Genomic DNA, 26,661 nt, shown 5'->3' with positions numbered 1-26,661 from the left:
CCTCCCTTTTTTCAAAATAAAAATGTGAAAAAAGGTCAACTCCAGAGTCACTGTTTGGTTTGTCCATTTATGCTACCTTAGAAACAAGGTAGCACAACAGAGCGTACCCTGTGGAGGAGGACCTGCTCCCTGTGTAGATATGAAATGCTCCCTCCGGGCTAATAAAAGTACAGAGCACTTCACATGCAGCCATGTATGAAAATAATGCAAAGAACATTGTTTTTATTATTTTTATTTTACGGTCACCAGATGAGCAGATACATCCTTTTAGAAAAAAAAAGATATTTGCAAAAAAATTATAATACAATTATCTCAATATAGATTATGTACAGAATGAAATGTGGTCAAACTGAAATCGCATTCTGCCTCTTTGTCATCAAAAAGACAAAGCAGTGTGGGGTCTGAGTGGCCCTCCACAGACCCATCTCCCTAACCAATAAATATAAACTGTATATATTATGTATGCTGCACTCGGCCGGAAATGGACAATACCAGGGCAAGTTGGTTCTCAACAATATTTCCTTAATCAGTTCTTGTACATCACACCCACACATACGTACACACTCATACAAACACACACACACACAAGAAGCTTGACACACATGTGCACACAGGCCAGAGAACAAATTACAGCTGGGTTACAACAATGGGCCATCTTAACTCAAGAAAAGAAGAAATCAAAAGAAATGTGTATGGAAATACCCGTCATTGTCCTTGATCAGGAGGGAAAAGTGTCTTTCTGGTCAAAGCTCACTGGAGCTGGCTGAGCAGCACTTGACATTTGGCCTGATTGAAACGGCCAATTCTACAGAAAGCTACCGAGGTGGAAAATCTCTAACAATCTCACAGATCCTGCCTGCTCATTTAGCTCCGTCCCTCCAGTTCAGTATTTCTCTGTGTCTGTCCACCTTTCTTCCTTCTTTTGTTCCTATTCTGTCTGTCTTGAGAAGGACAGGCGCCAGAGCGAGGGTTTTAATGTAACCCCTGTTTTTCTGCAACGAGTGAAGGAAATAAAACGCACACGAAAGCTCCTATCCACGCTGCATTGAAACAGGACAGACAAATACACAATCACAGAACGAGCACAAGAAAGACGACAGCAAAGTAAAGCTATGGCCGGGACGGGGCAAGAACGCTTGTAAAGAGGATGCTTGAAGGACTTGAAGGACACTGTAAGCACGCCACTTGCCAGCTGCCTTACTTTGTTGCTGGGCACCACCTCTCAGAAATCACCCTCCTTGTGCTTGGTGGTGGGGAAGAATTATGACTTTGTGCCAATGAGCGAATACACGCACTTGCATAAATCATCCATCTTGTTTGGCGGTTAATTACTCTTGTTTACCCTCTGAGTAACCTCGGGATGGGGCGGCGCGATAGGAGGCAGTCTGGAAACTGGAGATAGCACCAAATAGTAATCTGCTGACGCTGTTCATCAGCGAGCAATACGCAGGAGTAAAAGCGCATAGTGGGGCTGAACCTGTGTGTTAGTGAATTAGACAAGGTTGCATGGGGTCTGAGGACAGCAACTCCATCAACATCCTGGCCTGACCGCAGTTGCTCGCTAAGCTGTTCTGGGGTCAGCCGGTGAAGGTGCTACGCTGAGGCAGCCCAGTGAAGGCCAATGGGAGAGCTCCTCAGGATGTACACCAGGCTCTGATCGTTGCTTATTTCATTACGGGGAAAGCTACATAAATCCACAAAATGGAGAGGAAGAGGCACAGAGGGAATATTTGCATTTCTCCTCTCCTATCATCTCCCCTCTATGCCCCCCCAACGCCACCCCTTTCAATCCTTCCCCCATTTAGTGCAGAGTGACTTTAATCATCACTTTCGCCAAAACACATTAAGCCGGTGTGTCCGGAGTTGAAGTGCGTGTGTGTGTGTGTGTGCGTGTGTGAGAAAAAACATACAGGCTGAGTGGCGCATTAGATTTGCAATAGTGATGCATCACTCTGGCATTACTTTGGAGATTAAAGAAGGGATGTTGCATTTCAATGGAGTGGTGTTGATGTTTGCCTGATGGATGACTGTCCTTCTTCACCGAACTGAACAGGAAACACCACCGTCGACCAGGGAGAGGACAAATCACAATAGCTTTAGTTTGTATTCCCTCTTATTCTAAAAACCTTAATTTCTTCTTCATCCTTGAACCTCAAAGCCTCTCCTGCCTTTTAACCCCCAATCTGAGAGCGCCTCTACACATTGAGGATATTTATGCAGCTGTTTGATCATGTTCCCAAGTCAAGAACAACACCTCCTTTGCAGGGAGAGATAATACTGTAAAGTGGATTGCATACATTAAACTTAAGCCAACACACAACACGACTTTGCCTGGTCTTTGTGTTACTGCATCTGTATGAAGAGATGGATGTAAAGTGCTTGAGAGCTTAGGACGGGCATGATGAGATTGGGAGGAGAGTATTAAAAAAACAAAGCAAAACTGAAACGAATGAATGGGCGGGTCGGGGTTGCTTTAGCACTGGACTGAGTGGTGGCAGGTTCAACATGGAGGCAAATGGCTTTATAAATAAGATGGAAGAGAGCAAGAAAGAGTACAATGTGGGAGTGTAGGGTATCCCCAGGAAATTAAATGACAATATGTATTGTCTTCAAGAAAAAGAATCACAGTCAGTCAGTCCAAGGGTACAGCCCACAGCAGTCAAGCCCAGTGGTTGAGCTTTGTTTGTTGATCCAAACTCTTGGGCCTGAGTTCACCCTGGCACCCAGCTCTGGTTGCTATGTGCCGGTGGAGGGCAAGCAAAAGCCCCTAAACTCATCCCCATTCCCATTCCTACTCCTTGGGAGAGAGAACCATCAAAGTTGAAGTCCATGCTCTCTGTGTCCATAAAGTCATTGAGTAAGATGGAGTCCACATCACAGTCCAGACTATTAGAGACATTATCCATCTCCAAGTTGGCAGCCATTCTACTGTGGGAGCTGTGTTGTTGGCCCTGATAACCAGCATTCCCTGGCTGGTGGTTGTTGTGGTAGTAGCCATGCCAGGAGTCAGCCATACTCTGATGGTGAGCTCCAGGGTAAGGCTGGTGACGAGGGTGAGGTGCGGATGCCAGACGGCAGGGGTCCTGGGGAACGTCCATAACGCCAGCAGGGTTGGGCGGCAGGGAAGGGGATGTTGGGAGGTGGGGGCGGGGCCCATAGTGGTTAGAGGTTTTGAGACTATAGGGCTGCAGGATGTCAGTGCTCACCCGTGGAGACAGAGCCTGATGGTGAGGCCCACTGTGCATAGGGTTATGGGGGTTGTGGGTGTTGTGATTGTGCATTTGACTCTGACTGGAGTGAGGGTTGTGATTATGACTGGAATTTACTTTATTTCTGTGACTGTGCTCATGACTTGTACCATAGTCATGGGCAGCATGGGGCTTGTGGCTGTAGTCGAGGCTGGCTTGGTGTTTGTGACCCTGATTGTGGTTCTGATGGGTTGTGTTCTGGTCATGGACTGAGCCGTGACCATTGTGTAAATTGGGATTGTGAGCGTGCTCTTGGCTGTGATTGTGGTTATGATTGTGGCTGCGATTCTGATTGTGGCTGTGCTGGCTGTGAATACCATTGGTTCCCTGTGTCATTAGTGTGTGCGTTTCCGGTCTCTGGCCTAGCACTGTGTCTTTGTTGCAGTATGGAGGACCTCCGGTAAGCAGACTCTGCAGGGCATTGTTTTCTGAGTAGCCCCTCAGCGGGCGCTGAAAGCTGACTGGCTTGTTCTCCTGGATGGTCTCCATGGGAGCATGGTGACGGAGCATTCCCATGGGAGGCTGTCCGTACATGGGTCCACAGTAGGAGCCCTCTGCCTTTGGCCCAGGCACATAGGGATAACCATTGCATTTGATTTGTGGTGGCTGGGGATAGCCACTCTCATCTAGACTTATAGCCCCAGTCAGGTCGGTTAGCTGAGGCAGCTCCACAGTGGGGCAGTGACCCCCAGTGCCCAAGGCAGGGGAGCGGGTGCTGCTGGGGCTGGGGTACAGTCGCGGTGAAGCTGAACAGGAGAGTCCAGCTTCCTCTGGTTCATCAGCCTCTGCCTCAGCTAGGATGGGGGACAGGCAGCCACTCAGCGTAGAGGCAGAGGATGAGGTGCGGGAATGGATGTCTGTCCAGGTGTCATACTCCTCACCACCCATGCCCACACCTCCTTTGCCTGCTGGACTGCCATGCTCTGGGGATCCCTGCATTGCCGACCCCGCTCCCTGACCTTGAACTCGTCCGAGGCCTATGGCCCCTGTTCTCTTCCGGCTGATGCGACCCTTGGTCTTCAAGTAGCGGCCTCCATTATCTATTGAAGCTGCACGTCGTCTGGGTCCCTTTCCCATCTTCCCTCCTTCTGGGTTGAGCATCCACCAGGAGCTCTTCCCGGTGCCCTCATTTTGCACCCTGATGAAGCGACTGTGCAGGGACAGGTTGTGCCTGATCGAGTTCTGGAATGAGAGAGAAAGAGGGGAGGGTGGAATAAGCAAGAAAAGGGAGAGAGAAAAAGGAGATAATCATTAACACCTCGGGGAACATTTAGGGTTAAATAATCATTTCTGCAGAACACAAAGTCATTTCAAATTATGGCCAAATCATCAAGGCTGCACGGCATGTGGAAAAAAAAGAAAGAAAGAAAAGGCAGAAGATGGAGGGGAGAGCGAAGAGGGCTGGCAGAGTGAAGGACCAATCGATACCTCCCTTGACCAGCCTCTTCTCTCCACACGCGCTCACTGAGTCATAATATGGACATGGGTGCAGCCTCCACATCAAACCATCACCAAGGTTACAGAAATGAATCACGCGAGGCAACCCAATCACAGACAGCACATATCGATTGCAAGGCCTCCAAATATGAAAGCCTGAGATCCAGCCAGAGACTGGGAGGGAGGGGAAGTTGGGAGGGAGGAAGGGGGGAGGCATGATTTGGCAGGAGAAAATCTGGAAGAGGACCAGCATGGAAAAAGGAACCATCATACACAGGCCTGGAATAAGATAGAGGGGAAGTAAATAGTGGGGAGGGAGGAGGGGACATGCTCATTTAACCTCTTTTAAAGTCATGGCACAATTAACATGGCTGTAGGCGACCATAGTTATGATCGAGCCTTCCTGCAAGTACGTAGCTTTGAAGGGAGGCCGAAAGTGGTTATTGTGGGTGGGTTTGGAGTGTGTGCATGTGTGTGTGTGTGTGTGTGTGTGGGGGGGGGTGTATAGGATAAGCCTCTCCAGACCCCTGTTTAAGTGTTTGAGTGACGGCTGTATAGTTAATCCAGGGCTCCACAGCAGCATTTGAAGCTGGTGCCAACCTGGAGTGAGTTGATGAGATCTAAGCCTGCCTAAAGGAGAGCTTAGCAGGGATACACATCATCTCAGCTGGCCAAGTTAGTCTAAGTACAGCATGTTCATCCAAATCTTTCCTGCTTGTGTCATTATTCACACTCTCTCCCTTTCTGCCCTCTCTTTCTTTCCCTTTTTTTTATTTTTTTACTTTTTTCCTCTTTTCCGCTCTTTGGGGAGGAAGAGACCCCGCACCCCTCCACCCCTCGTGCTCAATCACACACTTTTCTCCGTCCTCTCCTGAGATATCTATCTATTTCTGCCTTGTTTATTACCTGCACATAGCTCACAATCTCTGTCTCCCGATATCTCCAGCCATTCTCTATCTTCATTCACTCCCCGCCTCCTGTCCAATTTTCCTGCTCTCAGCCCCATTCATCTCCCGCTCTGTGTCCCAGCCTCTCTTGATCACGACATTGCTCATTCTCTCCCTGGCTCCACATCCATCCTCTCATCACCTTACACAACTTTCACCCCCCACCTCCCCTCTTTCATTCACTCATTCATTCATACTGAATGAGAGGCAAGCAAACGTCGGAAACAAACAGCGGGAGCTGAAAATCTGTGTTCGATGGGGGGGGGGCAGCTTACATTTCACCCTTCAGTGCAATCATACAGTCAGCATATGTAACACCGCTGCCCTCAATCCCCCCTTCCACACGCACATTTACACGCACCTATTCTTGCAGCACGCGCGGCCACATGGTTGCAAGCTGGACCGCCAACTGAAAGAGGTGATGGCTCTTTGTTGTCGCTGCGTATTATGAAAAGCACAGCATCCAAAGCAGCAGGTAATAGGTTTCTCGCAAAATGTTTACGGGAGGAATTCAGCTTTAAGTGGGTTTCGAATCAGTCTTCTCCTATCATAACTACTGCTATTTTCATTCACGCAGAAAAGCCCCCACCACCTACACACATCCCCACAGCACGACTCCTAGCAGGTAATTTCGCCCAATCCTCCACTTAAATCACGCTGCTTTGACTAGACTCTCTTCACAGACGTGGAAATTGGATAGGAGAGATGTATTTATGTTTTTTTTTTCTGCTGTTCAGAGGGGTCCTCTCCAAAACACCAGGTTGACAGAATTGCACAAGCTCAAAACCTGGCGACGAAATAGCCCCGACTGCACTCCTCAGCCACGGCACGCTACGGAGAGCAGACTTAATCAAAGCCAAATTGAACGGCGCCGCCGTGTGAAAGAGGCCGCCGGTGGAGGCGACCCGCGTCAGGTGATCTGAGAGCGGCGCCCCGACAGGTTCCTCCACAACATGACGGCTCCGGGTGAGCGTAGCCATGGCAACAGAGTAAACCAAAAGGAGAAGAGAGGGGAGGGGAGGGGAGGTGATGGTAGCGAGGAGAAGCAGGGGGGAGGAGGTGGGGAGGAGGCTGATGCTGTTTGATGCTGCAGGCAACTCCAAACAGCCTTTTATCTGAGACTGTCAGATTCCTACTTCCAATCCACCAGGGAGGCTCAATCACCAGTACTCCCAATGCCTCGCTACCTGTACCAAGCTGTGATTAGCAGTTTTATGTGTGTGTGTGTGTGTGTGTGTGTGTGTGTGGAGGAGCAACAATTATACCACAACAGCAGGCTGTTATTCCTTCGCCTGCTGATATATTGTACAGTACTACATTGTGGCAGCTCTCTGCTCTGCATTGTCTTCTGATTACACGATTAAAGTGACATTCTTTGCAAATGGACACCGACTAGCTGAAACTCTGGCGCTCCCCAATCAGTGCTGAAATTTCCGTGCCCACATTTCTGTGCAATGATTTCTAATTGCCTGCCCTATCTAAACACAGGAGAGCAATAATGATCCAGAGAAACCTCATATGCCTCAAGCATATTAGCTTGAGACAAATGAAGCTACGAGAGGCCTCTGGAGGTCTTTGAACATCAGTCGACTCCCGATAAAACTTTATTCATATTTTTTGTGTGGAAATTGATCAAGCCGTATCCATTTCAGGTCGGAACTTGAATAGACATCCAGTTCATCAAGTGAAATTGAAAGTGACATATGTGACCATAAAAACGTACTCTGTCAAACTAAATTAATTTCATGATAATAATGTTGGCAAAAACAGCCTTTAAACTACTAAGTTACAAAGTTATTTTCATGCATGTCAATGTCCAGACCTGACTCTCCCGACCTTGTTCAGAGCTGCCATTTCTCAGGTTCAGTCAGCAGGAGATGGCACATGTCAGACGTGGGTTAGCCGAAGGTTGCCGACCGTGCAGGAAGCAGACGATGACCTGCTCGATTTACACACGGGCTTAATTGGACATGACTTAACTTTGTATTAGGGAGGAACTGTTAAGGCGCCTAATGTTAACGAAACCTGAACCAGAGTTGTGTCAGATCAGAAAACACTGTCACTTTTGCAATGGTTTGGAAAGCAGTTAAGTCGCAGCATTTATGACTCAAAAATAAAAAATCAAACAATCTCTTATTCATTTCAATGATTTGGAGGTTAATGTAGTCTAGTCTAGAGCATGATTCAACCATCACATTGCAGTGGCTATGTCGGTTATTTTAAAGTTATTATGGCAATCAAAGTCAATATAGAGGAGATGATAAGCACACTGTCAGCAACAGCCTAGGATCAGATTTGTGAAATCATCCAACATGACCATTGGCTGAAATGAAACCTTCAGATTTGCGGCCTTCCGTGGCACATAGCTGCCCGTCCCAACTTCAGCATATATATTAACTTGTCAGAAAGAGTGATTCTGAAGTGGAGGAAACTGCTCTGAGCTTGCTTTCAGCCTCTGCCTCCCTGCTAATGCGGGAGGAGATGCACTGTTGCAGAGAGAACAATGACTGAATCTGTCCTCACATCCACCCTGCTCCTCTACAGGGAATCCGCTGCACTGTTTGCAGCTCTATTACTGTATATTCTACATAAACAGTGACTGAGTTTGACCCTGACACACTGCTGCTTTCACTGAGTCAGGGGATAGTCAGTCCAGTGGTTAGCTAATGGCCCGTGGACACACAGATCTGCCTGTACACTGAATCCTTACACTTGTCCCCTTTTCCTAAATGCAACACCAGGCAACAATTCATGTCTGGCTTTGAGTGTACCGCTCAGCATGATAATACCACAGACAGAGGAATATGATTCTGAACCACATCATGTTTCTATAGACACTATTTTTTTGCGTTGTTCATAACTGTCAACTGTACCACGTGGTCTTCATCAGATGGAGTTTGCTCAATTGTCATGGTGAAGGGGGTAACATGCAAGATGACCTAGATAGGTAGCTGCTTTGTTTTCATCAACAGGACATTTATGCAGTGTCGAAAGTGGCATACGTGGCCCTGACCCTCACACTGACTAGCCTTTAAAATGAAAAAATATGTGAAAGCTCAGGAAACATGCTAGTTATCTTGCTTTAGTTTAATTTTGTGACCTTGAATACTATTTAAAACGTTTTCTCCAGTTTCTTTTGAATTGAATTAGGTGCCAGATCACACATCTGCTGTACTATATAAATGCCCATACTGTGTTAGCAGTTAAATAGAATAAAGGGGACAAAATAATACTAACAGTCTTTTGCATGATCAGAACCAGTGTGTTCTCTTCAGCAAGATGCCACGTGCCCACATCCTCCATTTCTGAAAAGCAATAACAGAGCAATGGCTAATTTTCTTGATTATTATTATTTTCAACCCCCTTTGTCCTTTTTTTATTCTGGGTAACCTAGCTAACGCTAATTACATCCATTGCAAATTATCCAGTTTGTGTTGCATAGCAACGAGAATGATGTAGCCCTTTTCCCTCTCGCTGTCTCTCTGTTACTGGCAAATTCTCTCAATGAAGCTTTGTGTCTGGGCATAGCCTTATGTGTTACCTCTATACAACGGCCAATGTAAGGTTGTTATTATTGTCCGGGAAGGATTGCAGAATGAGCGGTCAAGGGGTCAGCGAGACCCACGTCTTCACCTGTAAAACATCCCAGATTCACACATCAAAATGAGATGCAGGAGCACAATGACGCATTACAGATGCAAACTAGCTACAAATAGATGTAAAATGATGCAATACATCTGTAAGGTACACAGGGTAGCTTGTAGCTGTTTTGTGTTTCTGGATGTCTGTGTAGGAGCATGACTTTGCCCTGGGGTCCATTGTATCATAATGCTTCTATTATTATCAGGGCTATTACTATTATTTATTTTATTATCTTAAGTCTGTTGTTATTGGTTTTACTTCTTGTCCTTTCTTTTGCTTTTGTTGTGTTGTCTACATTCTTTCCTTCGGCTTTCCCCCATATGTGCAGTAAAGCTCTGCGGATCGACTGTACCTAGTGTAAAGGCCCACAGAAGTTGAGCTGACACATGTAAACAAACGCCGCCAATATATATTTTACAACGTGTTCATCTTGACGTGCACGCGCAACGGAAACTCACACACAGCATAACCCCCCCTCCACCCTACCCCAAACTGGCAATCATACTTAATCCCTCTCCAGCCTGAGTAATCCCTGACAATCCAAAGCTAATCCTAGTTAATTCTGGGCACTCCTCAGCTGGGTTTCACCCTGAAACCACAGAGACAGGGTGGGGATTGGTCGGATCATGGCGATTGAGGGTGGGCGCGCCGTTGATAGACGTAATTGGTCGGGCAGTTATTGGGCGCCAAGAAAAACAAGCACAGGTTTTCACGGGGCTGCAAAATACGTCTGGATTGACCCCGCACTATTTGTCACATCCTAGCTTTACTGTAGTCGCTGCTCTTGATAGAAAACATGTTTATCACCAGAGTCCTGCCTGTTAGTACATCCATCTTAATACTAAGCGTTGATACTTTCTACCCGGCCGGCCTCAGGCAGATGGGACCCCCATTCATATGAGCTGGGTTCTGTTCAAGGTTTTCTTCCTGTTAAAAGGGACTTTTTCTTTGGTGCTATGTTAGAGTTTCAGGCTAAGGGTTCTGTAAAGCATCTTGAGACAATTTGGATTCCTATTGTGGCTATATGAATGAAATCATATTGAAAAGTGTAATTTGAATTACATTGTCTGAACTGGGGAAGAGAAAAAGTTTTTCTGTGTGATTTCAATGACAAACATCTAAAACAGACAAAAAAAATCACAAGCAGGATATACAGTATGATCCATTCCTCTGCTGTAAAGGGCTTCTGAGAAGTCATTAGCCTCTATTCAATCAGCTCTACCTACCGAAGCTCCTAGCTCAATTCTTCTTAGTGGCTATTGATCCTGATTCCAAAATGAAGCACTTAAGACGCCTTGATCAAGCTGCTCCTTAATCTAGCGTTAAGGAGATTGAGACCTTTTCACCCCGTGTCTCAGACAGACTTATTACTTTGGCACAGAGGGCACAGTGGCAGTCAAGGCACACTTCACTATCACAGCCTGAGTTTGGGTTTTTTAGTCTGTTTAAGCCCCGTTGGTGCCGAGCCGGCAGCAGGAACACTTTTACTCTCTGCCATTTTGAAAAAGCTGTCAATATACACAAAGCCAAGAGTGTTAATGAAGCAATATGTCACTGACAGGGCATGGATGGGGATGCTTTGTTAAAAACAAGGAGGCCTCTTGTGTTTGCAGGCTCAACTGTGTGCCTTTCGATTGAGTCTACACGCAGGAACTGCAGGATATGTGTCTTTGAGCCATTGGTACACTCATGAGAGCATGAAGGCAGAAGCAAAAAAGGAAACTGATTTACCTTCAACTGCAGCGAAACGGGGGAACAAGTTGCAGAGAAGTTGTGCTTCCGGACATTTTTATAGGCTGCTTTTACCTCTCTGTCCTCACGGGAGAGATACTTCTTAGAGGGGATTCTTTGGAGGATTCAGTAGAACATCATGTAGTGGATTTTATAGTGCTGTCTGCTTCACATTTTAAGGAGCCCACTTCTAATTTATGAAGCATTCTACGGCACAGTCAAGAGGAGAGTTGCGTTTTAAATTCCATGCAGTGCCCCATTAGATGTGGTCCGGCCCAAACCTAGCTGAGTGTTGTGGGGATTGTTTTATGCCGCCTTGTTGAGAAGTACTGGGACTAGGCAAAGCCGTTTTCTCCCCTTGCTCAAGCATTATTTATTAATCCATTTCACACAGCCAGGAGTCATTATGCACGGTCCTGTCAATGGGTATCTCTCTATGCCGCGCATTTATTTGATAATAAGCAGGAGTGGGGGAGAAGATAAAAGCGCTGACTGCGTTCATTGTGGAGCGTTTTCTGCAGGCGGGGAGACTTAAATGAGAGCAGCCAGGCTCTGTGTGGGAATGGGTCTCGTCTGCTAAGCCTGTCTGGAGGCAATCGATGGAAATTAGTCAACGCTAAAGATTCACTTCCTGTGACTGATGTCACGGGCAGCGCTTGTCTCTTTGAAGGGAAATAAAGAAGTGGGAGGCTGAGGGATTAATGAGGTTGGAGAAGGTGTGAGCATGTGGAGTTTAGGCGGGGGCTAAGCTGGGAAAGAAAGATGCTATTCTTTTGCAAGATTGTAGGAAAATAATAGATCTGAGCATCCGGAGGAATGAAGTTTAGTTTGGAACATTTAAGGGAGACAATAACTTGGTTGTTTAGTCCCATCAGTTAGAATAAAAATGTGTTGCTGCAACTGTTTAAATATCACTGCCAATAAAGTTTGGTAAATATTACTAATTAGGAGGCCTGTCAAAGCTAATAAAGTGTTAACGCAAATTGCTCATAACACTGTTAATTTTTTATTAGCGCACAATTATCGCACATGCGTTATGTTATTATGACCTCTACCCAAAGTGTAGTTTGGGAAATCAGGAAGTGATCAAAGAAGCAACAACAACAAGAACAAGTTATCTGCATTTACTGTCAATGTGAACTGAGCAGAGAGCTTTTTGAGCAGCTGAGATGTTGATGAGAGTAATACCAACTTGAAAAATACATTTACAACTGGTTTGTAAATAAGTGTGATTAGTTTGCGTTAAAATGTGTTAAGAATGGAGATTAATCACGATTAAATATTTTAATCTAATGATAGCCCTACTAATTACACATAATAATAACTGAAAACTAAAGCAGCAGTAAATGACTCTTTAGACATGTACCACGTTGAAGATTATTTAACAATAGCATAAGGAAATATAGTTTCTGTCATGTGATGCTGAATGTAAAGAACATTTTGTGTTGTAGAGAGTGGTTCAGAAAAGCTCTAATGTAGCAGGTTAAAACAAAACAAAAAAAAAAGGTTCTTTTTAACTCACTGTGTCTTTGGGTCCTGATAGTCTCCTGATAGTAATACCAACTTGAAAAATATCCTACCCAGGTGCAACTGGTATGAAAATAAGTGTGATCAATTTCGGTTAAAGTGTTTTAAGTATGGAAATCATGTGATTAATCGCGATTAAATATTTTAATCTATTGACAGCCCTACTAATTACACATACTGTAACAATAACTAAACACTGTAGAATCAGAAACTGATTCTTTAGACATGTACCACATTGCAGATTATTTAAGAATAGTATAATGAAATATAGTTTGTCATGCGATGCTGAATGTAAAGAACATTTTGTGTTGTAGAGAGTGGTTCAGAAAAGCTCTAATGTAGCAGGTTAAAACAAAAAGAACAAAACTATGGAACAACATTAGTAAGGTTCTTTTTAACTCGCTGTGTCTTTGGGTCCTGATGGTCTTCTTTAAACAACAAGAAACAGTGTTTACAGTACTAGCAGCAGTTTCAGTTGTAAACTCGCAGTAGCTGTGACAATTGGATCAGAGTTAGTGTCTCCAGCAGTTGTACTGAGGCTGCCTCCTGAAAGGTGCACCAGTTAGCTTCTCCTCAAAGTACAGCCGAGGGACTAGAGCCAGCCCTCAGGCGACAGAAGGCCTTTCACTCCCCCTTACTCCCTGTGGAGCTCCACAGGCTCTTGGGGGGGGGGGGGGGGGGGGGTAGACAGTGAAACAAGGCAGACAGGGAGAGAGAAGAGAGGTGGAGAGAGGTGTCGTCTGGGGCTAACCTGAGAAAAGGTAGATGGGAAGACAGCCTGAGGGGCCGGGGGCGGACAGCAAGCCCAATTCCCAGCGAAGAGGCCTCTAATTGGAGCTGCCGGCCTGCCGAGGCAGCCTCTCCCTCTGCGGACGGACATAAGGAGCCGAGCGAAGGCGGAGAGCCCAGGGGCGGGAGGAGAGGGCAGATAAAAATAGAGCCGGCAGATTAACGAGCATCTGAAAGCAGGGCAGGGGATCGGAAAATCCTCCCTGCGTGCCAGTGATGCCCGGTCCACAGGCCTCAGCCGGCTCTGTAAAGACTGATGGACCCAGAGTGGTTGCGAGCGGCGCGTCCTCCTTACATCACAAACACCAGAAGGGAGGAAAACCACTATGTTCTGCTCGAGGACTTTGCTTAAATTTTAATGAAGTAGTGTGGTAGTAATCACTCTGGGGTGAAACTATAGTTATATTTTGTCTTTTGTTGCATTTGCATTAGAAGGGACAGGTTGCAAAACTGTGTTGGGCAACTGTGTTGTTCTTAAAGTGCTTTGCAAATAAAGATTGATTGATTGTCCCTGTTTGATTTATATTAGCGTTAGAATCTGTATTGATATTCTACTGACTGAAAAAAAATTCCAGCTATAGTGGTCATTTCCACACTTACTATTTTATTATTATTTAATACTAACATTAAATGAAGGCCCCCACATGATAATACAAGTTTCATATGTTTATTTCAGCTATCCAAACTAACTATCATTAGTTCCATTTGTAGTGCAACACTTCCAACAGAATCTCAGAAACCGCGCAAATACAGCAGAAACACCCTCAATTAGAGTAACAAGAGTAAACGTGGTTTGTCATCTCCACCTTTGACTCATAAAAGGAGTCACCTCCACGGCTGTGATTTCTATCCCTCCCCTGGGAGCTTTCACACGCCAGGTGTAGCATCGTGACACCTATGGGAGCCAAAGGAGAAGCTGATAAACAGGCCTGATCGCACCTGCCATCGGGTCTCAGGAGAGCACCACCCACCTCAACACTCAGCTGTCATATCCATCCGCACACCGGAGGCTGTGCGACACCTCCAGCTAATGCACTGATCCCCGGAACACAAGCTGATATGGGCAGGAACGCACCGATAAAAAAGCAACAAAGGCTGCAGTTGCTCGACGAACTGGAGGGACGGCAACAAACATCAGACACCGCCACACACTTTGTTGTAAGAATAACAACTGTCTCTTATGTTCAAATAATGAGTTCAACCTTTTGGCCCTTCATCCGTAATTAAAGAGTTTCCAAACAGAACGCCGTAACCTTGAATGAATAACAGACACCTAAAGATGAGGTGATCAAGTTTTAAAGTCCTCAATTACGCCTCAATCCAAAGTTGTACAGAGAAGCCACTTAATCGTGACCATGCGTATTCAACGCTTTGTGCTGAATATTCATTGTTAATCTGAAAAAAACTGAAGTATTGTTAAATATTCAGTCTGAGAACCTCTGCTCCCAAACCGCCGCTTGATTAAAGTACCTCAACTGCAAACATCACTAGTCTGATAATCAGACTGAACAGCTATTTTGCCGCACTTAAGTCATCCAGTTAGCCTGTCAATGTGTTTGTTACAGGTGATGTTTTTAGGGAAGAAGGAATTTTATCATGTCTTTCCCTGTAACCACAGTCACATCTGTCCTGGTAATGACATTTTTAGCTCGCGTGGAAAACATGATATTGTAGCTGACATCAATTTTTTTCACTCTCTTTTCTGTCTCTACCTGGCCAGCCTTAGGCAGATGGGTCCCTCCACATGAGCTGGGTCCTGCTCAAGGTTTCTTCCTGTTCAAAGGGAGTTTTTCCTCGCCATCGTCGCCTTCAGGCTTGCTCAGGGGGTTTCAGGCCGGGTTTCAGAACCACTCAGTAGACACTGATGTTATTGAACGTCACACTTGGTGGTACACAGCAGCCTCTTCACTGGATGTATCAAGCTCAGCAGTCTTCAAGTGACAATAGGTCAGGTTCCATTTTAATGACAATGGTTAAACATTTGGAAGCGACATTTTAAGAGTTATTTTTATAAGTCATTTGCAACAACCTGAATAACTGCATTCACTTCATCCATATGTGTCACTAATTATGTAACGACCGTGCGATTTTATTTATTTTATTTCATGAACACAGCATGCTAATCCTGCCAATCCAACGCTTACAAATGTACAGTTCAGTCTGGAAGCAGGCCTGAATATCACATCAGCAGCCTACAACCCTTTACAGGAGCCTCGTTTCATAAAACATTTCAGTAAATCACCGGAATCCTCGCTCTAACCTCAGATAGAAACATTTATCAAAACACAACGCTCACACTGATCTCTCCGGATCATGTTTCAGTGCAGCTTGGGTGGTGTGCCTCCGTTCATAATGGAACATCATTAGTTTCATCTTTAATTGTTTCTCAGTAATGTGATAGCAGCTTTGGGGCCCACACTCAAATACCAAGCTAGAGTGGAATAGTAATGATAAATATTTCACAGAATGATTTGATTCAATTAGTCCTTTTTTCATACAGTCAGCGTTGTATGCACGGTTAAAAAAAAAAAAAAAAAAAAAGAAAGAAAAAGATCTCTTTTTTTTTCACCCACCAAACTATTTTGCTAATTCACTCAGTCACAGTTTTAGGGAACTCGAATTTCTTTTAAGATAAGCACATCTGTCATCAGACGTGCTCTTTTGAAGCGTGCCGATTTTAAAAGGGAAAATATCGCACTCGGCTCCGCAGTATGAGTGATGTGTGGCGACTGTCATTCTTCCCGATCAGGGCTGTACGTTTTTTTTTTTGTTTTTTTTTTGAGTGGAACTGAAAATAAATTAAGATGATGAGGATGATATATATATATTCTCATATACTTAAAAAAAAAATAATAACTCTGTGTTATCAGTTGACATCACACCACTCAGCATCCTTCTGCATCCTCCTTTGAACAGACAAAGCCAAGCAAACACACACACACTAACACACACACACATCTCGTGCTTCGCTAGCATGGCATGCTGGGCCGGCTCATTACTACAATGCCAAGCTACTAGTTGCTAAGGAGACCTGAGGGAGAGGGAGGGTTCCTGTTGCCATGGCAGCAAGCCTGCATCCTGCCAACTGTCTTCCCCCATGAGACCTGACCATCGTAGACACAGAGGGAAAGAGAAACGGGTAGGAAAAGTGAGGGCACAGTGGAGTGAGGAGAGAAAGGCTAGAGGGGGTTATGGTTAAGATGTTGAAAGAGGAGGACTTGTAAAGATGCCTGCGAGGCAGTGGGCTTGTTGGAGAACCACAGAGACTGTTGCAATAATGCACAGGGAAAATTGATGGGGCGAGAAGGAGAAAAGGGAGACCTTGAGAAAAAAAAAGCCCCCACCCTCTCTCTTTTGAAAGCACCCATGTGCATGCGGAGGCTTTCCCATGGCCAGCCTGGTCGCTGCCTGGCCGACCACAACTAGATCCAGCCGCTGACAGAGACGCCAAAAAGATTCTAAGTACCCCCGGAACACAAAACCTCTTCTTGACTCTCTCATTTCCCCTCACCCCCATAATGCCACACATGTCCCCGAGTGAACCGACCGCCTCGCAGCTTTTACAACACAAGCCGAAGATGTGACAGAGCTTTTGGGCGAGTGTTCACAGAGCCCATCCGTCATGGAAAGAAATCTGCTTTGGTGAGAGTGAGCAGTAATGAACGACGGATGGAAGGGGGTGAGGGAGAGAGGGAGAGCATCTGTGAGGGATGAGCGGAGAGAGATTAAACTGATTGGGGAGCGCAGACGAAGGGCGAGGAGGAGGTCATACGAGGCGAAAGAACAGAGAAGAAGTCCTCGGTCTCAAATTCAAATTAGCCTTATTGGTTTTCAAGGACAGTGAATTGTTTCCATCCTCCATCTCTTTCTCTCTGGCTCACTGTCTCCCCAACCCTTCCCCTCCCTCCTGCACACATCTCTTTTCTTTTTCCTCTTGCCGACTTCATTGGCTCTTATTAATCATTCCTTTCACTCTCTTGGATTGGTTTGTCACATTGAGGAATACTTACGCTCTGGGGGAGCTATAATTGCAAAGCTACAATATACTTATACTTAAAATCTTTACAATTCAAACCACTCTACGTGCAAAAAGTATTTCACCATCTCATTTCAACCTAAACACTAGATGTTTGTCAGGCTTTAATCGCCACCGTTTTTTATGTGCAAAGCATCAAACTTGGGACGGGCTCAGGGTGACATTCGGTTGTTATTTATTGAGTGTGCTCTGTCTGCGTCCATGTTTCCTACCCTACCGTCAGACAAAAGCCTGTAAATTATTCTGCAATGACAACTTTTTTTAGTGTTGATGGCTTAAAAATAAATTGTGCCGTCCAAAGTCTGGCAAAGGTACTGGTTATTGTTAAGAGTATGAAATTAGCACAGCACCGCGTGTAAATCTTGCACTTATAAATTGTTAAACAGGAACACAATTGTCAGATGCTTGTCTGACGCACCACTTCTGTCAAGAGGCAATGCGGTGACTACTGGGAAAAGGGAAAGCCGACAGAGAGGGTAGGGAAAATATTGCGTTAGACTGGTGAGGAAAAAAATTTGCAGCAAATAAAATGAATTCAATATTAGAACCCACAAATGGCAAAAGGCGCAGCGGTTTAGAGCTCTGATTTCCACCCTTAATTTGACAGGACCCAGTAAATGACTGACTTGAGGCCCAAACAAGGCTTGATGTGTAAATGTGGGTTCGGAGTTTACTGGGTTTACTTCTGAATATACTTGATGGATGCTTCAAAATGAAGGGAAAATATACAGTATCCAGTCAAGTTGGGTCCAGTCCAGCTGGGTTAGGACTTAAAAACACTACACTGGATATGTTCAGTGCAGAGTACAAAAATATTTGCAGCATATCTGAATGGCTGTTGTAGGGAGGACGAAGACTTGGCTATAGCTATACTGTATATATATATTTCAAGTGTTCTAGGAACCTACATAAATCTAACATTTTGAAGTTAGACATCACCCTAACTTATGTTTACAATCACCCATACTCTACTCATACTCTGTTAGTCTGCCTATTAGTCGTCGCTGCTGTCTGTTGTAGTGTCTTTTTCGTAAATGCATTGTGCTCCCAAGTGGTTTGTACTGTCTCTATTGTTCTGTTTGTCTTTGCGCTGTTTCCCATCTTTGCTCTGCTGGCACTCTCTGTCTGCACAGTTTGCACTTTTTGCACTGTTTGCACTGTTTTGTGTTGTCTGCACAAGCTTGCACACGTGCACTTTATGCTTAGTCCCTAATATTGCACTCAGTCCTGTGTCTACATGTAGCTCCAAACCTCTTTGACCTTTTGACCCTTGATCATTGGACCAAATTGCCAGCGACAGTCGCTGCTGATGGACTGTACTGGACATTTAATAAGTAAAGTAGACAGTTAATTGAAATGTTGAGTGCTAGTGTAGTATTGGTAACTGCTGGAAATTTGTATTGTTGCTACTAAACACGTAAGACACGTAAGCTGGTTTTAAATTTTGTTTAGTTTAGTTTGCTAGAAGGCAGCAGTGCCATTATTTGAATTGATGCCACCACGTTTTAAGGCCTTTGCCACATTAGCCACTTTATATCAGAATATTTTTGTATAGGGTTATTTTTTTATGGTTTTGGGTATAACCCTTTGATCAAATCATGCAAAAAAAATACAGATTTCAAACAATAGTGCATGAGCAACTCCGTGGCAACAGTTTGGGGAAGATCCTTTTTCTGTTTCAACATGACAATACCCTCGCGGACGAAGCCTTGGAGAGATTATTTTTCGAGTTTGATGCGGAAGGACTTGAGCCAGTCCGACTCCTTTGGGAAGCGCAGCCTAAGCTGTGTGCTAGCCCTCACCCAGCATCAGTCTGGGACCTCGCAAATGCGACTAAATGACAGAAATTCCCGGCAGGCATCATTTTGCACTAGTCAGGAAACATTTTTTTTTGTTGTTGATCCGAAAGCAAGAGAATAGCAAAAACATAGGTCTTGAGTCAGGCTTGGTTTGGGTCAAAGTTTGAGTCCTGTGCGTCACTCTGACACACACACACACACACAGTCCCACTCACTTCTAACCAATTTCGTGCGACGTGCAAACATGCTGTAACTGTCCCAACCAATTCAAAGCACTTTCTCCCTCACTCTTTCCCTGGTTTTGATCACGCACTGTCTCTCGCTCTCATTGTGTGTGTGCGCATGTGTGTGTATGTGTGTGAATATGCGTGTGTGCGCCTCACTCTCAGTCTGTTTCTCATTGCGAGGGAATGTGGCGTCTGTCTCTTTGTCACAGACGCTGGGAAACAAGAAGCCTCATCACCCTCATCCTCATCTCATTCTCCTCTCTTCCCTCCATGCGCTCAGTCTCACACACACACACATACACACACACATTGCACAGACATGGTTTTATTGACTTATTCATGCATGGGTTTGTTTCGGGGGCAGAGCTCCTGTCTGCCAGTCTGACAGATACCCTGTGAACCCTTGAGACTCCCCTCCCCATCTTTGTCTCCGCAGACGCACACACACACACACACACACACACACACACACACACGCATCCTCCCGTCCCTCCCCCCCCTCCGACCTCTGAGTCCCCACTAACCTGAACATGGCACACAGGCTAGGAGTAGAGCAACGGAGGTTCACTTAGGTTTCTCCTCCATCGTTTCCCCTCCCCTCGTCTGTCGCTTTCCCACCTCCTCTTCACTTTCTACTTCTCTTTTCTCTCTCTGCTGGGGAGAAGGGGAAGGTATGCCCACATTTCCCAGAACAAAGACAGCCCAATTAAGTCAGTTTGAGTTAAGGTCTGTGTGGCAGAGAGGGATCGGAAGCTGAAGAGAGAAAGCGACGGTAGAGGAGCGAACGGCGTCGAGAGGGGAAGAGAGAGGCAGCCTAACGAACAGGGAAAAGAGGGGGTAAAAAAGAAGTAGAAGAAGAGGAAAAAAAAAAAGGGAGCGCGAGTCACTTTGTAGCGGAAGCGGGTCGACTTCGTTTTTAGCTCCTCAATGGGAGACTATGAAATATTAATAACTGCTCCAGCCATATACTTCAGAGGCCTATGGTAAAACTTAAAGTCTAATGAGACGCCGCTCATGAATTGCTAATGGGGATGCTGGAATGTGTGTTTTTGTGTGTGTGTGTGTGTGTTTGAGTGTCTGCACATGTGTTTATGTGTGAGTGGAGGGGGGGGAGGGGGGGTCAATCTGGTAACTGAGGGGTGGAGTATAGCAGAGCTTTCAGTCTTTCAAAGAGCAGACGAAAAACTTCATTAGAGGCTTGAAGTTCTCCCCGCCACACATCTAAGCACCGTCGCATTTTTCTTGAACTGGGAAGTTACTTCACTGTTCTCGTCGGTCAGACCACAGCTAACAGAGTTAGAAGCCGTCATGTTAATTGAAGCAAAATGGAAATGGTTTGGTGTTTTTTTTTTTTTTTTTCTTCTGTGGGTATTTTTGCGTTTGTCAAAACGCGTTTGCTCCATTCCTCCAAGTCATGGCGGGAGTTGCATGTATGTTTGACGGACAAAAGCTGATCGAAAAATGTAATATTTGCTTTGGAAGTTTCTTCCAACAGGCTGCCTTTGGTATGGATGTCAAAGTAAAAGATATTTAAAGCTTTTCAATAAAGCTGCATAATAAAGCAGCCACCTTTTCTAGGTTGAAATTATGTCTACCTGCGTCCCAGTGTCAAACATTTCATATGCCTGATTGTCTAGCTGTTCAAATTGTTCAGTATTTTACAAAGGGAGAAGCACAAATGAAAAAACCAAGACTCTACTTTGACCCCATGCATGACACAGGCTCATATGTTTGCTGTTTACCATGTCCATTACGTTTTTTAGCATGACAACATGCTAGCATTTAATAATTAGCACTTACTACCAAGTGCATGTCATTAGCGCCCAGGTAACTAAGTTATAAGTACAACAAAGCGATGGACAAATTCTGGCCTGATGATGGTGCTAGATGAAAACTTAAAGGCTCTGCAAGTTTATTTCAACTCCTCCCGAAAAGAATATGAATGTGTGTGCAAGCCTTTAGCACACTGAATAGTTATAGAGCAGAGCTAGACAACAAAGACATGCAAGAAGAGTGGTGTGTAAAACGTTTATATTCGCAGATTTTTTATTTTTTTTCCACAGTTTTTCTTCTTTTAAGATACACCCACTCGTGACATTGTCATCGGTTTATGCTTTAGGTCCCTCTATTTTGTGGTTCCTTTAAACTTTTGATGTTCCGACACTCCTTCTTTTGAGTTTTTTCCCCCTTTTTTTTGTAGAAAAATGTTGAAATCTCTTCCTTCTCCTCTCGTTAAGCATCGGCGTGTGCAGCAGGTTAGATTTGTCTCGCTGTCCCATGAAAGGGTCCTAACATACCGGTGACTACTGGAACTGAACCTTTGTCAAGATTATATCGGAATCATGGGGTTCAAAGTTTATTAGATTATTATTTTTATTTACTTATATTCATCCAGTTTGAAGATTGGCCTATAAAGAAATGCTGTGCCCTAAATCATTTAGTATTCATAAAATAAATTTATATTAATTACCTGCATATGGAGAAACTAAGTCAAAATTGGGTTTATAACTATTCAGAAGTTTGATATGATGTTTGACAACCTTTGAAAAATGGCTGTGGGTTGTTTTTCAGACTGTACGGCTGGGTCCTGGTGCATCATGTGGACCACATTAACCTTTTATTATTAACTTTTACAACAGCAGAAAAGCCTTTATTGGTATTAATGTATTACTGCTACTGGCTAATTACAAAGTGAGGAAGTCATGACCTTTTATTAATTCACTTATTGACGCAAAACAGCAGTTTTTATTTGACTGAGCTTATTAATTCATACCATGAGACTTTATTGGCTTTTGTGAAAGTGATAGCATTTTTTTAATAACTCGGCTATTAATTACACACCAGAGATTTTTCACAATCCTAAAGTCGCTGGCTTGCATCGATTCAAGCGTTGCTGGTTTTAGCATTAAAAGGCCATCAGGCAGTAACTTAAAAACCCTTTAAAGTGCCAGTTAATAAAACTACTCTATAGTGACAGAATATGGGCCTCTCTGCTGGACTACAGTGCACTTTCTGTATTCCCCTGCAACTCTCTCATTGGTCTCCGGCCCAGATATTTTGTACAGCAGTGAAGAACCTGGCCGAGTCTCCTGGGCTAATCTGTGCCAGAGCCGGCAGGCCTCGCAGAGCCTTGCGTAACCCCCCCCCCCCCTCCCTGGCTGATTGTAATGGTAGGGCTGAGCCATCAGCTGGGGGACTGTGGGTCATGCGCAGGCTGGGACTGAGGGGAGCCCAGGAGTGTCGCCCTGCATCACAGCGTTGCTTACTGACCTCATTTCTTACCTCCATGAATCTCCCCTGGCAGGGCGCTGATGTAGAGACGCTGAGCACGCTCAGATTATTATATATCAAATAGAAACAAATCTATGTCATTCACTGACTTATATATATTAAAATGACTGCAGATTAAATTACCCTGAATTGATTCAAATAGGTTATTTTGATCAGATTTCCATATGCATGACTGTTTATTATTAGTAGAGGCCAATTTGCAATTAGGGGCAAGAGCAGCAGGAGAGTACTGAGTATGTGGTTGAGAACACACTAATGAAAGAACAGAAAGATGTTCAGTTATTATTTTATTGAGAAAGTAGGCTACTCTCACAAGCTGCAATTTGGAGGTGTTGCTAAATATGTGAAGTGGCAACGGTTTATTTCTGAGCATGTGTGAGCATGTGTTTCCTGCCACATCCAAGCTTAGTTAAAGTGTGCATAAATACTATTAAGACCGTCTGAAGCACGAATTTCAAGAGATGTCACAGTGCAATGTGAATGAATGGGCCACATTGAGCGAGATTAAACAAACCGTCTCTCTGACGTGTCGGCTAATATTTCCTACATGTGGGAAAAGAGGCAGAGAGAGACAGGTTTCAGGTACATAAAAGACCTATATATATACAGTATATGGCTGCCATTTACAGCCACAAAAATTCAGACAATTATTGGGAAACAACACACAAGGTGTTAAAAGTTGCCTATAGGCTATATCTCTGGAGTTCTGGGTTAATGTACATGTGAGGTCTCTTTTATATCATGTTATATGGATACAGCAGTGTTACAAGAGTGTCCCATGTAACCCATATCATAACATCCAGCTGAAGCATATGTCATTTCTCTTACCCTTTGTTTTTTTTACGTTACAAGAGTCAAATGGAATTATGGCATGTGACTTATGTAATGTACTTCCACAGCAAAGTCTCAGCACCTGTTGTTTTGATTTCAACTATTCACGTCCCATTTTGCCAAGTGTCCCAATTCACCCTGGGTCCGTTAGAAGCCATCTCTGAGAACAGCATTTGGAGAAGCCTGCTTGTAAAACTCTCCCTAGCCTCAGTCTAGGAACCACTGGATGTGCTTTTTGCTTGACAAAGGACTTCACGCTAAATGAGAGCTAGTTCAAGTTCATAGTTCACATTTTTTAATTTTGAACTAAGTTCATAGACTCCAAAATGAACAGTTCCTGTTAATTTTTTCAGTTGTTTTTTTTTTTTTTTTAAATGAGCAGCTTCGAGCTATTCTCTGACTGACCTGCCCATCCATCCCCAGCCCGTGATATTTTTTTTCCGGCAGGATCTGTGCTGCTTATTTGAATAACCATTGACTGTATATACTAGGAAATAACTCAAATGTTTGTGTGGATCAGTTGCCTCTGCGGTGCTGGAGGCGGCTTCTCTTTCAGCTGCACCAGCCATGCTGTATGCCGTAAATCGCACGTCGGCCGACAGCTGCCGTAAAACTTTTTTTTCTTTTTCTTTTTCTCCTGAACGGGGTTGAGCGTCGTTATTTCCCTCCAGACTGAGCGAAACTCACGTCTGCGCTCACAGATGGAAAAATGATGCGTTCAGTTCACAGTTCACAAAAATATGAACGCGTTCATGCACAACACTGCCTATAACGAACCATGAGAATGGCTGATGATTGGTTTTCTGTCGATCAGGTGACCCATTAACTGTTTGCGCATTAAAAGCTCTGAGAATACGCGCTTGGTGTTTCTTCTGCTGAAAAGATATTTTACAGAGCTCAACAATAACTGCTGCACACAGAGAAAAGTCTTTACTAAGCTTATCATGACAAACCTGGATCTTTGTTAACAAGATCCAGGCTTTGCTAATGCATTCTCATCACTATATTTATGACATTATTCTTTTTTGTCAAGTTTTCTGCCTCGAGCAAGCAAAAAAAATAAAATAAATAATAATAAAGTGTTTTGCCACACTGCAGGAATTTCACTGAACTGTGCAGCTTTCCATTCACACTAGCTCAATACATTGTCATTAGCACAAAAATGTGCGGATGGTAAGTCAGCTGCTCAATAAGCATGCTATAGAATTGGAGCAGAGGGGTGCTCTGTGGATAACGTATGCATGCTGTGTGGCCTGTTTGTGTGTTTGTCATCTGCTCTGCATATATGTCTGCTGACATGTGACTGAACAAATGGGCGTGATTAGTTAATCTATCTATCTCACCGTGAGCATTTATGCAAGCTGGCGTGCATGGTGCATGTGTGTCACACATGCCTAGTAAAAACGTAGCGTTGCGATGTGTAGGAGTTCATTACGCCATGTGAGTGTGTGTGTGTCTGTGTGTGTGTGAAGGGGAGAGAAGGGGGGGGGGGGGGGGGGGGGGCACAGATTTCCGCATGAGTGGTGCTGTCAGTGGGCATCAGTCAGCCAGGCAGCGACAGGCAGAGCAGATCATTAGCAGAGACGGAGAGAGGGGAAAGGGAAAGAGAGGGAATGGGGAAGGCGAGGGTGAGGAGGGAGTGCAGGGACAGAGCGGAGGGAAGGACTCTGTGTTGCGTCTTTAATATCCGCCTTGTGAGAATTACACAGACAGGCCCGGCGCTGCTCAGTCACGCAACCGCCCCGCTACACCTAAGTCCTGTCCTCGCGCTGCCCTCCCTTCACCTTCAGCACTTCAGGCTTCAGCTGATATCTCACGTGTCAATATATCCCCGCTGAAGCTGCAATTTCACAGCGTTTTGTGACAATAACAATCAATAACGCTCGGTTTTCATGTCAGTCAGTTTCGAGCGATTCAGAATTTGATCCTATTAGAGTAATGTCCTGTAATGTTAAACCTGAACTGAAATGAAGCAGTTGAATCCATAATAAATTGTACGGCTGATATTACGGCAGCGAAACAAGGCATTACAGCAAATTTTTCCCAGTGCAGCGTTGAGCACATATCACAACAAACAATTAAACTATTTCCTTGAAGGATTAATAAAGTATTCTGATTCTGATATCAATCAATTTGACTGCATCGCATGAATCAGCAGCAGAAGGCTTACTCAAATTACTGTCTACAAGAGTAAAGAGGTATACAGAGCTGGAGAACAATAAACAGAACAATAGAATGAAAGGGATTTTGACCTTTTGGTCTCAGCAATGGATCCTTCAGTTCCCACAATGCGATTCGACATCATGTTTTGCTGAATGTTAGAATATCCCAGGCTCGAAAACAACTCTTTCAACTTAAAATTATTAGTTATTTTAAATTAGTTATCACATACCTTGTATGTGGGGTAGCTAATAGCGATAGTTACGTTTAATTGTCGGGTCCAGTGGTCGTGACAGTGAGCATTAGTGGTTTAAAACGACCTATAACAGCATATTGGCGGTGTCCAGGTTGACCCCTAACCCGCAGCTCAGACAGGGACCTGCAGCTTAATTGGTAAATATCACAAGGTTTTCGGTAAAGTGGGCCAAAAAGTGACAAAGAAACATTTCGTCCGAGTTATAAATAACTCACAGAAACATTGCGTGCAGAAGGCCAGGCCCTGAGGAGTCACCTTCCACCTCTTTTGGGCCAATCTCTTTATCTCCCTGTCTCTTTCCCTCAAACACATAAACACACACACATGCACTGGAGTAACCCAGACTAAGCCACCTTTACAAAGTGTTGTAAGTGAGGCATACTACAGCTGTAGATTTTTTAATGGTCCTTTGCATCAAACTTGCACCTAAATAAACTCAGTCTGCCCACATAAAGTTTCAAGGTCCATTGGATAAATTGCAATTGTAGAATAACAAGTATCACAGTTATTGTTAAGGTATCCTGTAATGGGTATTGACCATTGAGCATTCTTGACAAATGCCTTGATTGATTGCCGTAATTGTTTGTCCTTTAAAGCTACTTCGCTGTCAAAATCTTTTACTACAGACGTGATAGTGGACGCCAAACCGCTCGGTTCTCCAACAGCAGCAATTTTGTTGTAAAACAAATTCAGCATGATCAGTTTCCACCGACACGACTCCAGATCATCTTTTGGCGGGA

At 44.4% G+C, this 26,661-nt stretch overlaps 1 protein-coding gene across 1 annotated transcript in view; it reads right to left on the bottom strand.

The window, feature by feature from the left end:
- Positions 1-222: 222 nt before the first annotated feature.
- foxo6b (forkhead box O6 b) overlaps positions 223-26,661 on the bottom strand; it is a 41,463-nt gene continuing 15,024 nt past the window's right edge. The window contains exon 2 of the mRNA XM_084563391.1: positions 223-4,430. Within this exon, the coding sequence (XP_084419517.1) occupies positions 2,712-4,430 (1,719 nt within the window). The 3' untranslated portion in view covers positions 223-2,711. The remainder of the gene's footprint in view (positions 4,431-26,661) is intronic.

This window comes from Chelon labrosus, assembly GCF_963514085.1.
Source record: "Chelon labrosus genome assembly, chromosome: 16".
Classification (NCBI taxonomy): domain Eukaryota; kingdom Metazoa; phylum Chordata; class Actinopteri; order Mugiliformes; family Mugilidae; genus Chelon; species Chelon labrosus.
The sequence above is the reverse complement of the archived record's forward strand: the minus strand, read 5'-3'. Positions and strand labels throughout refer to the sequence as shown.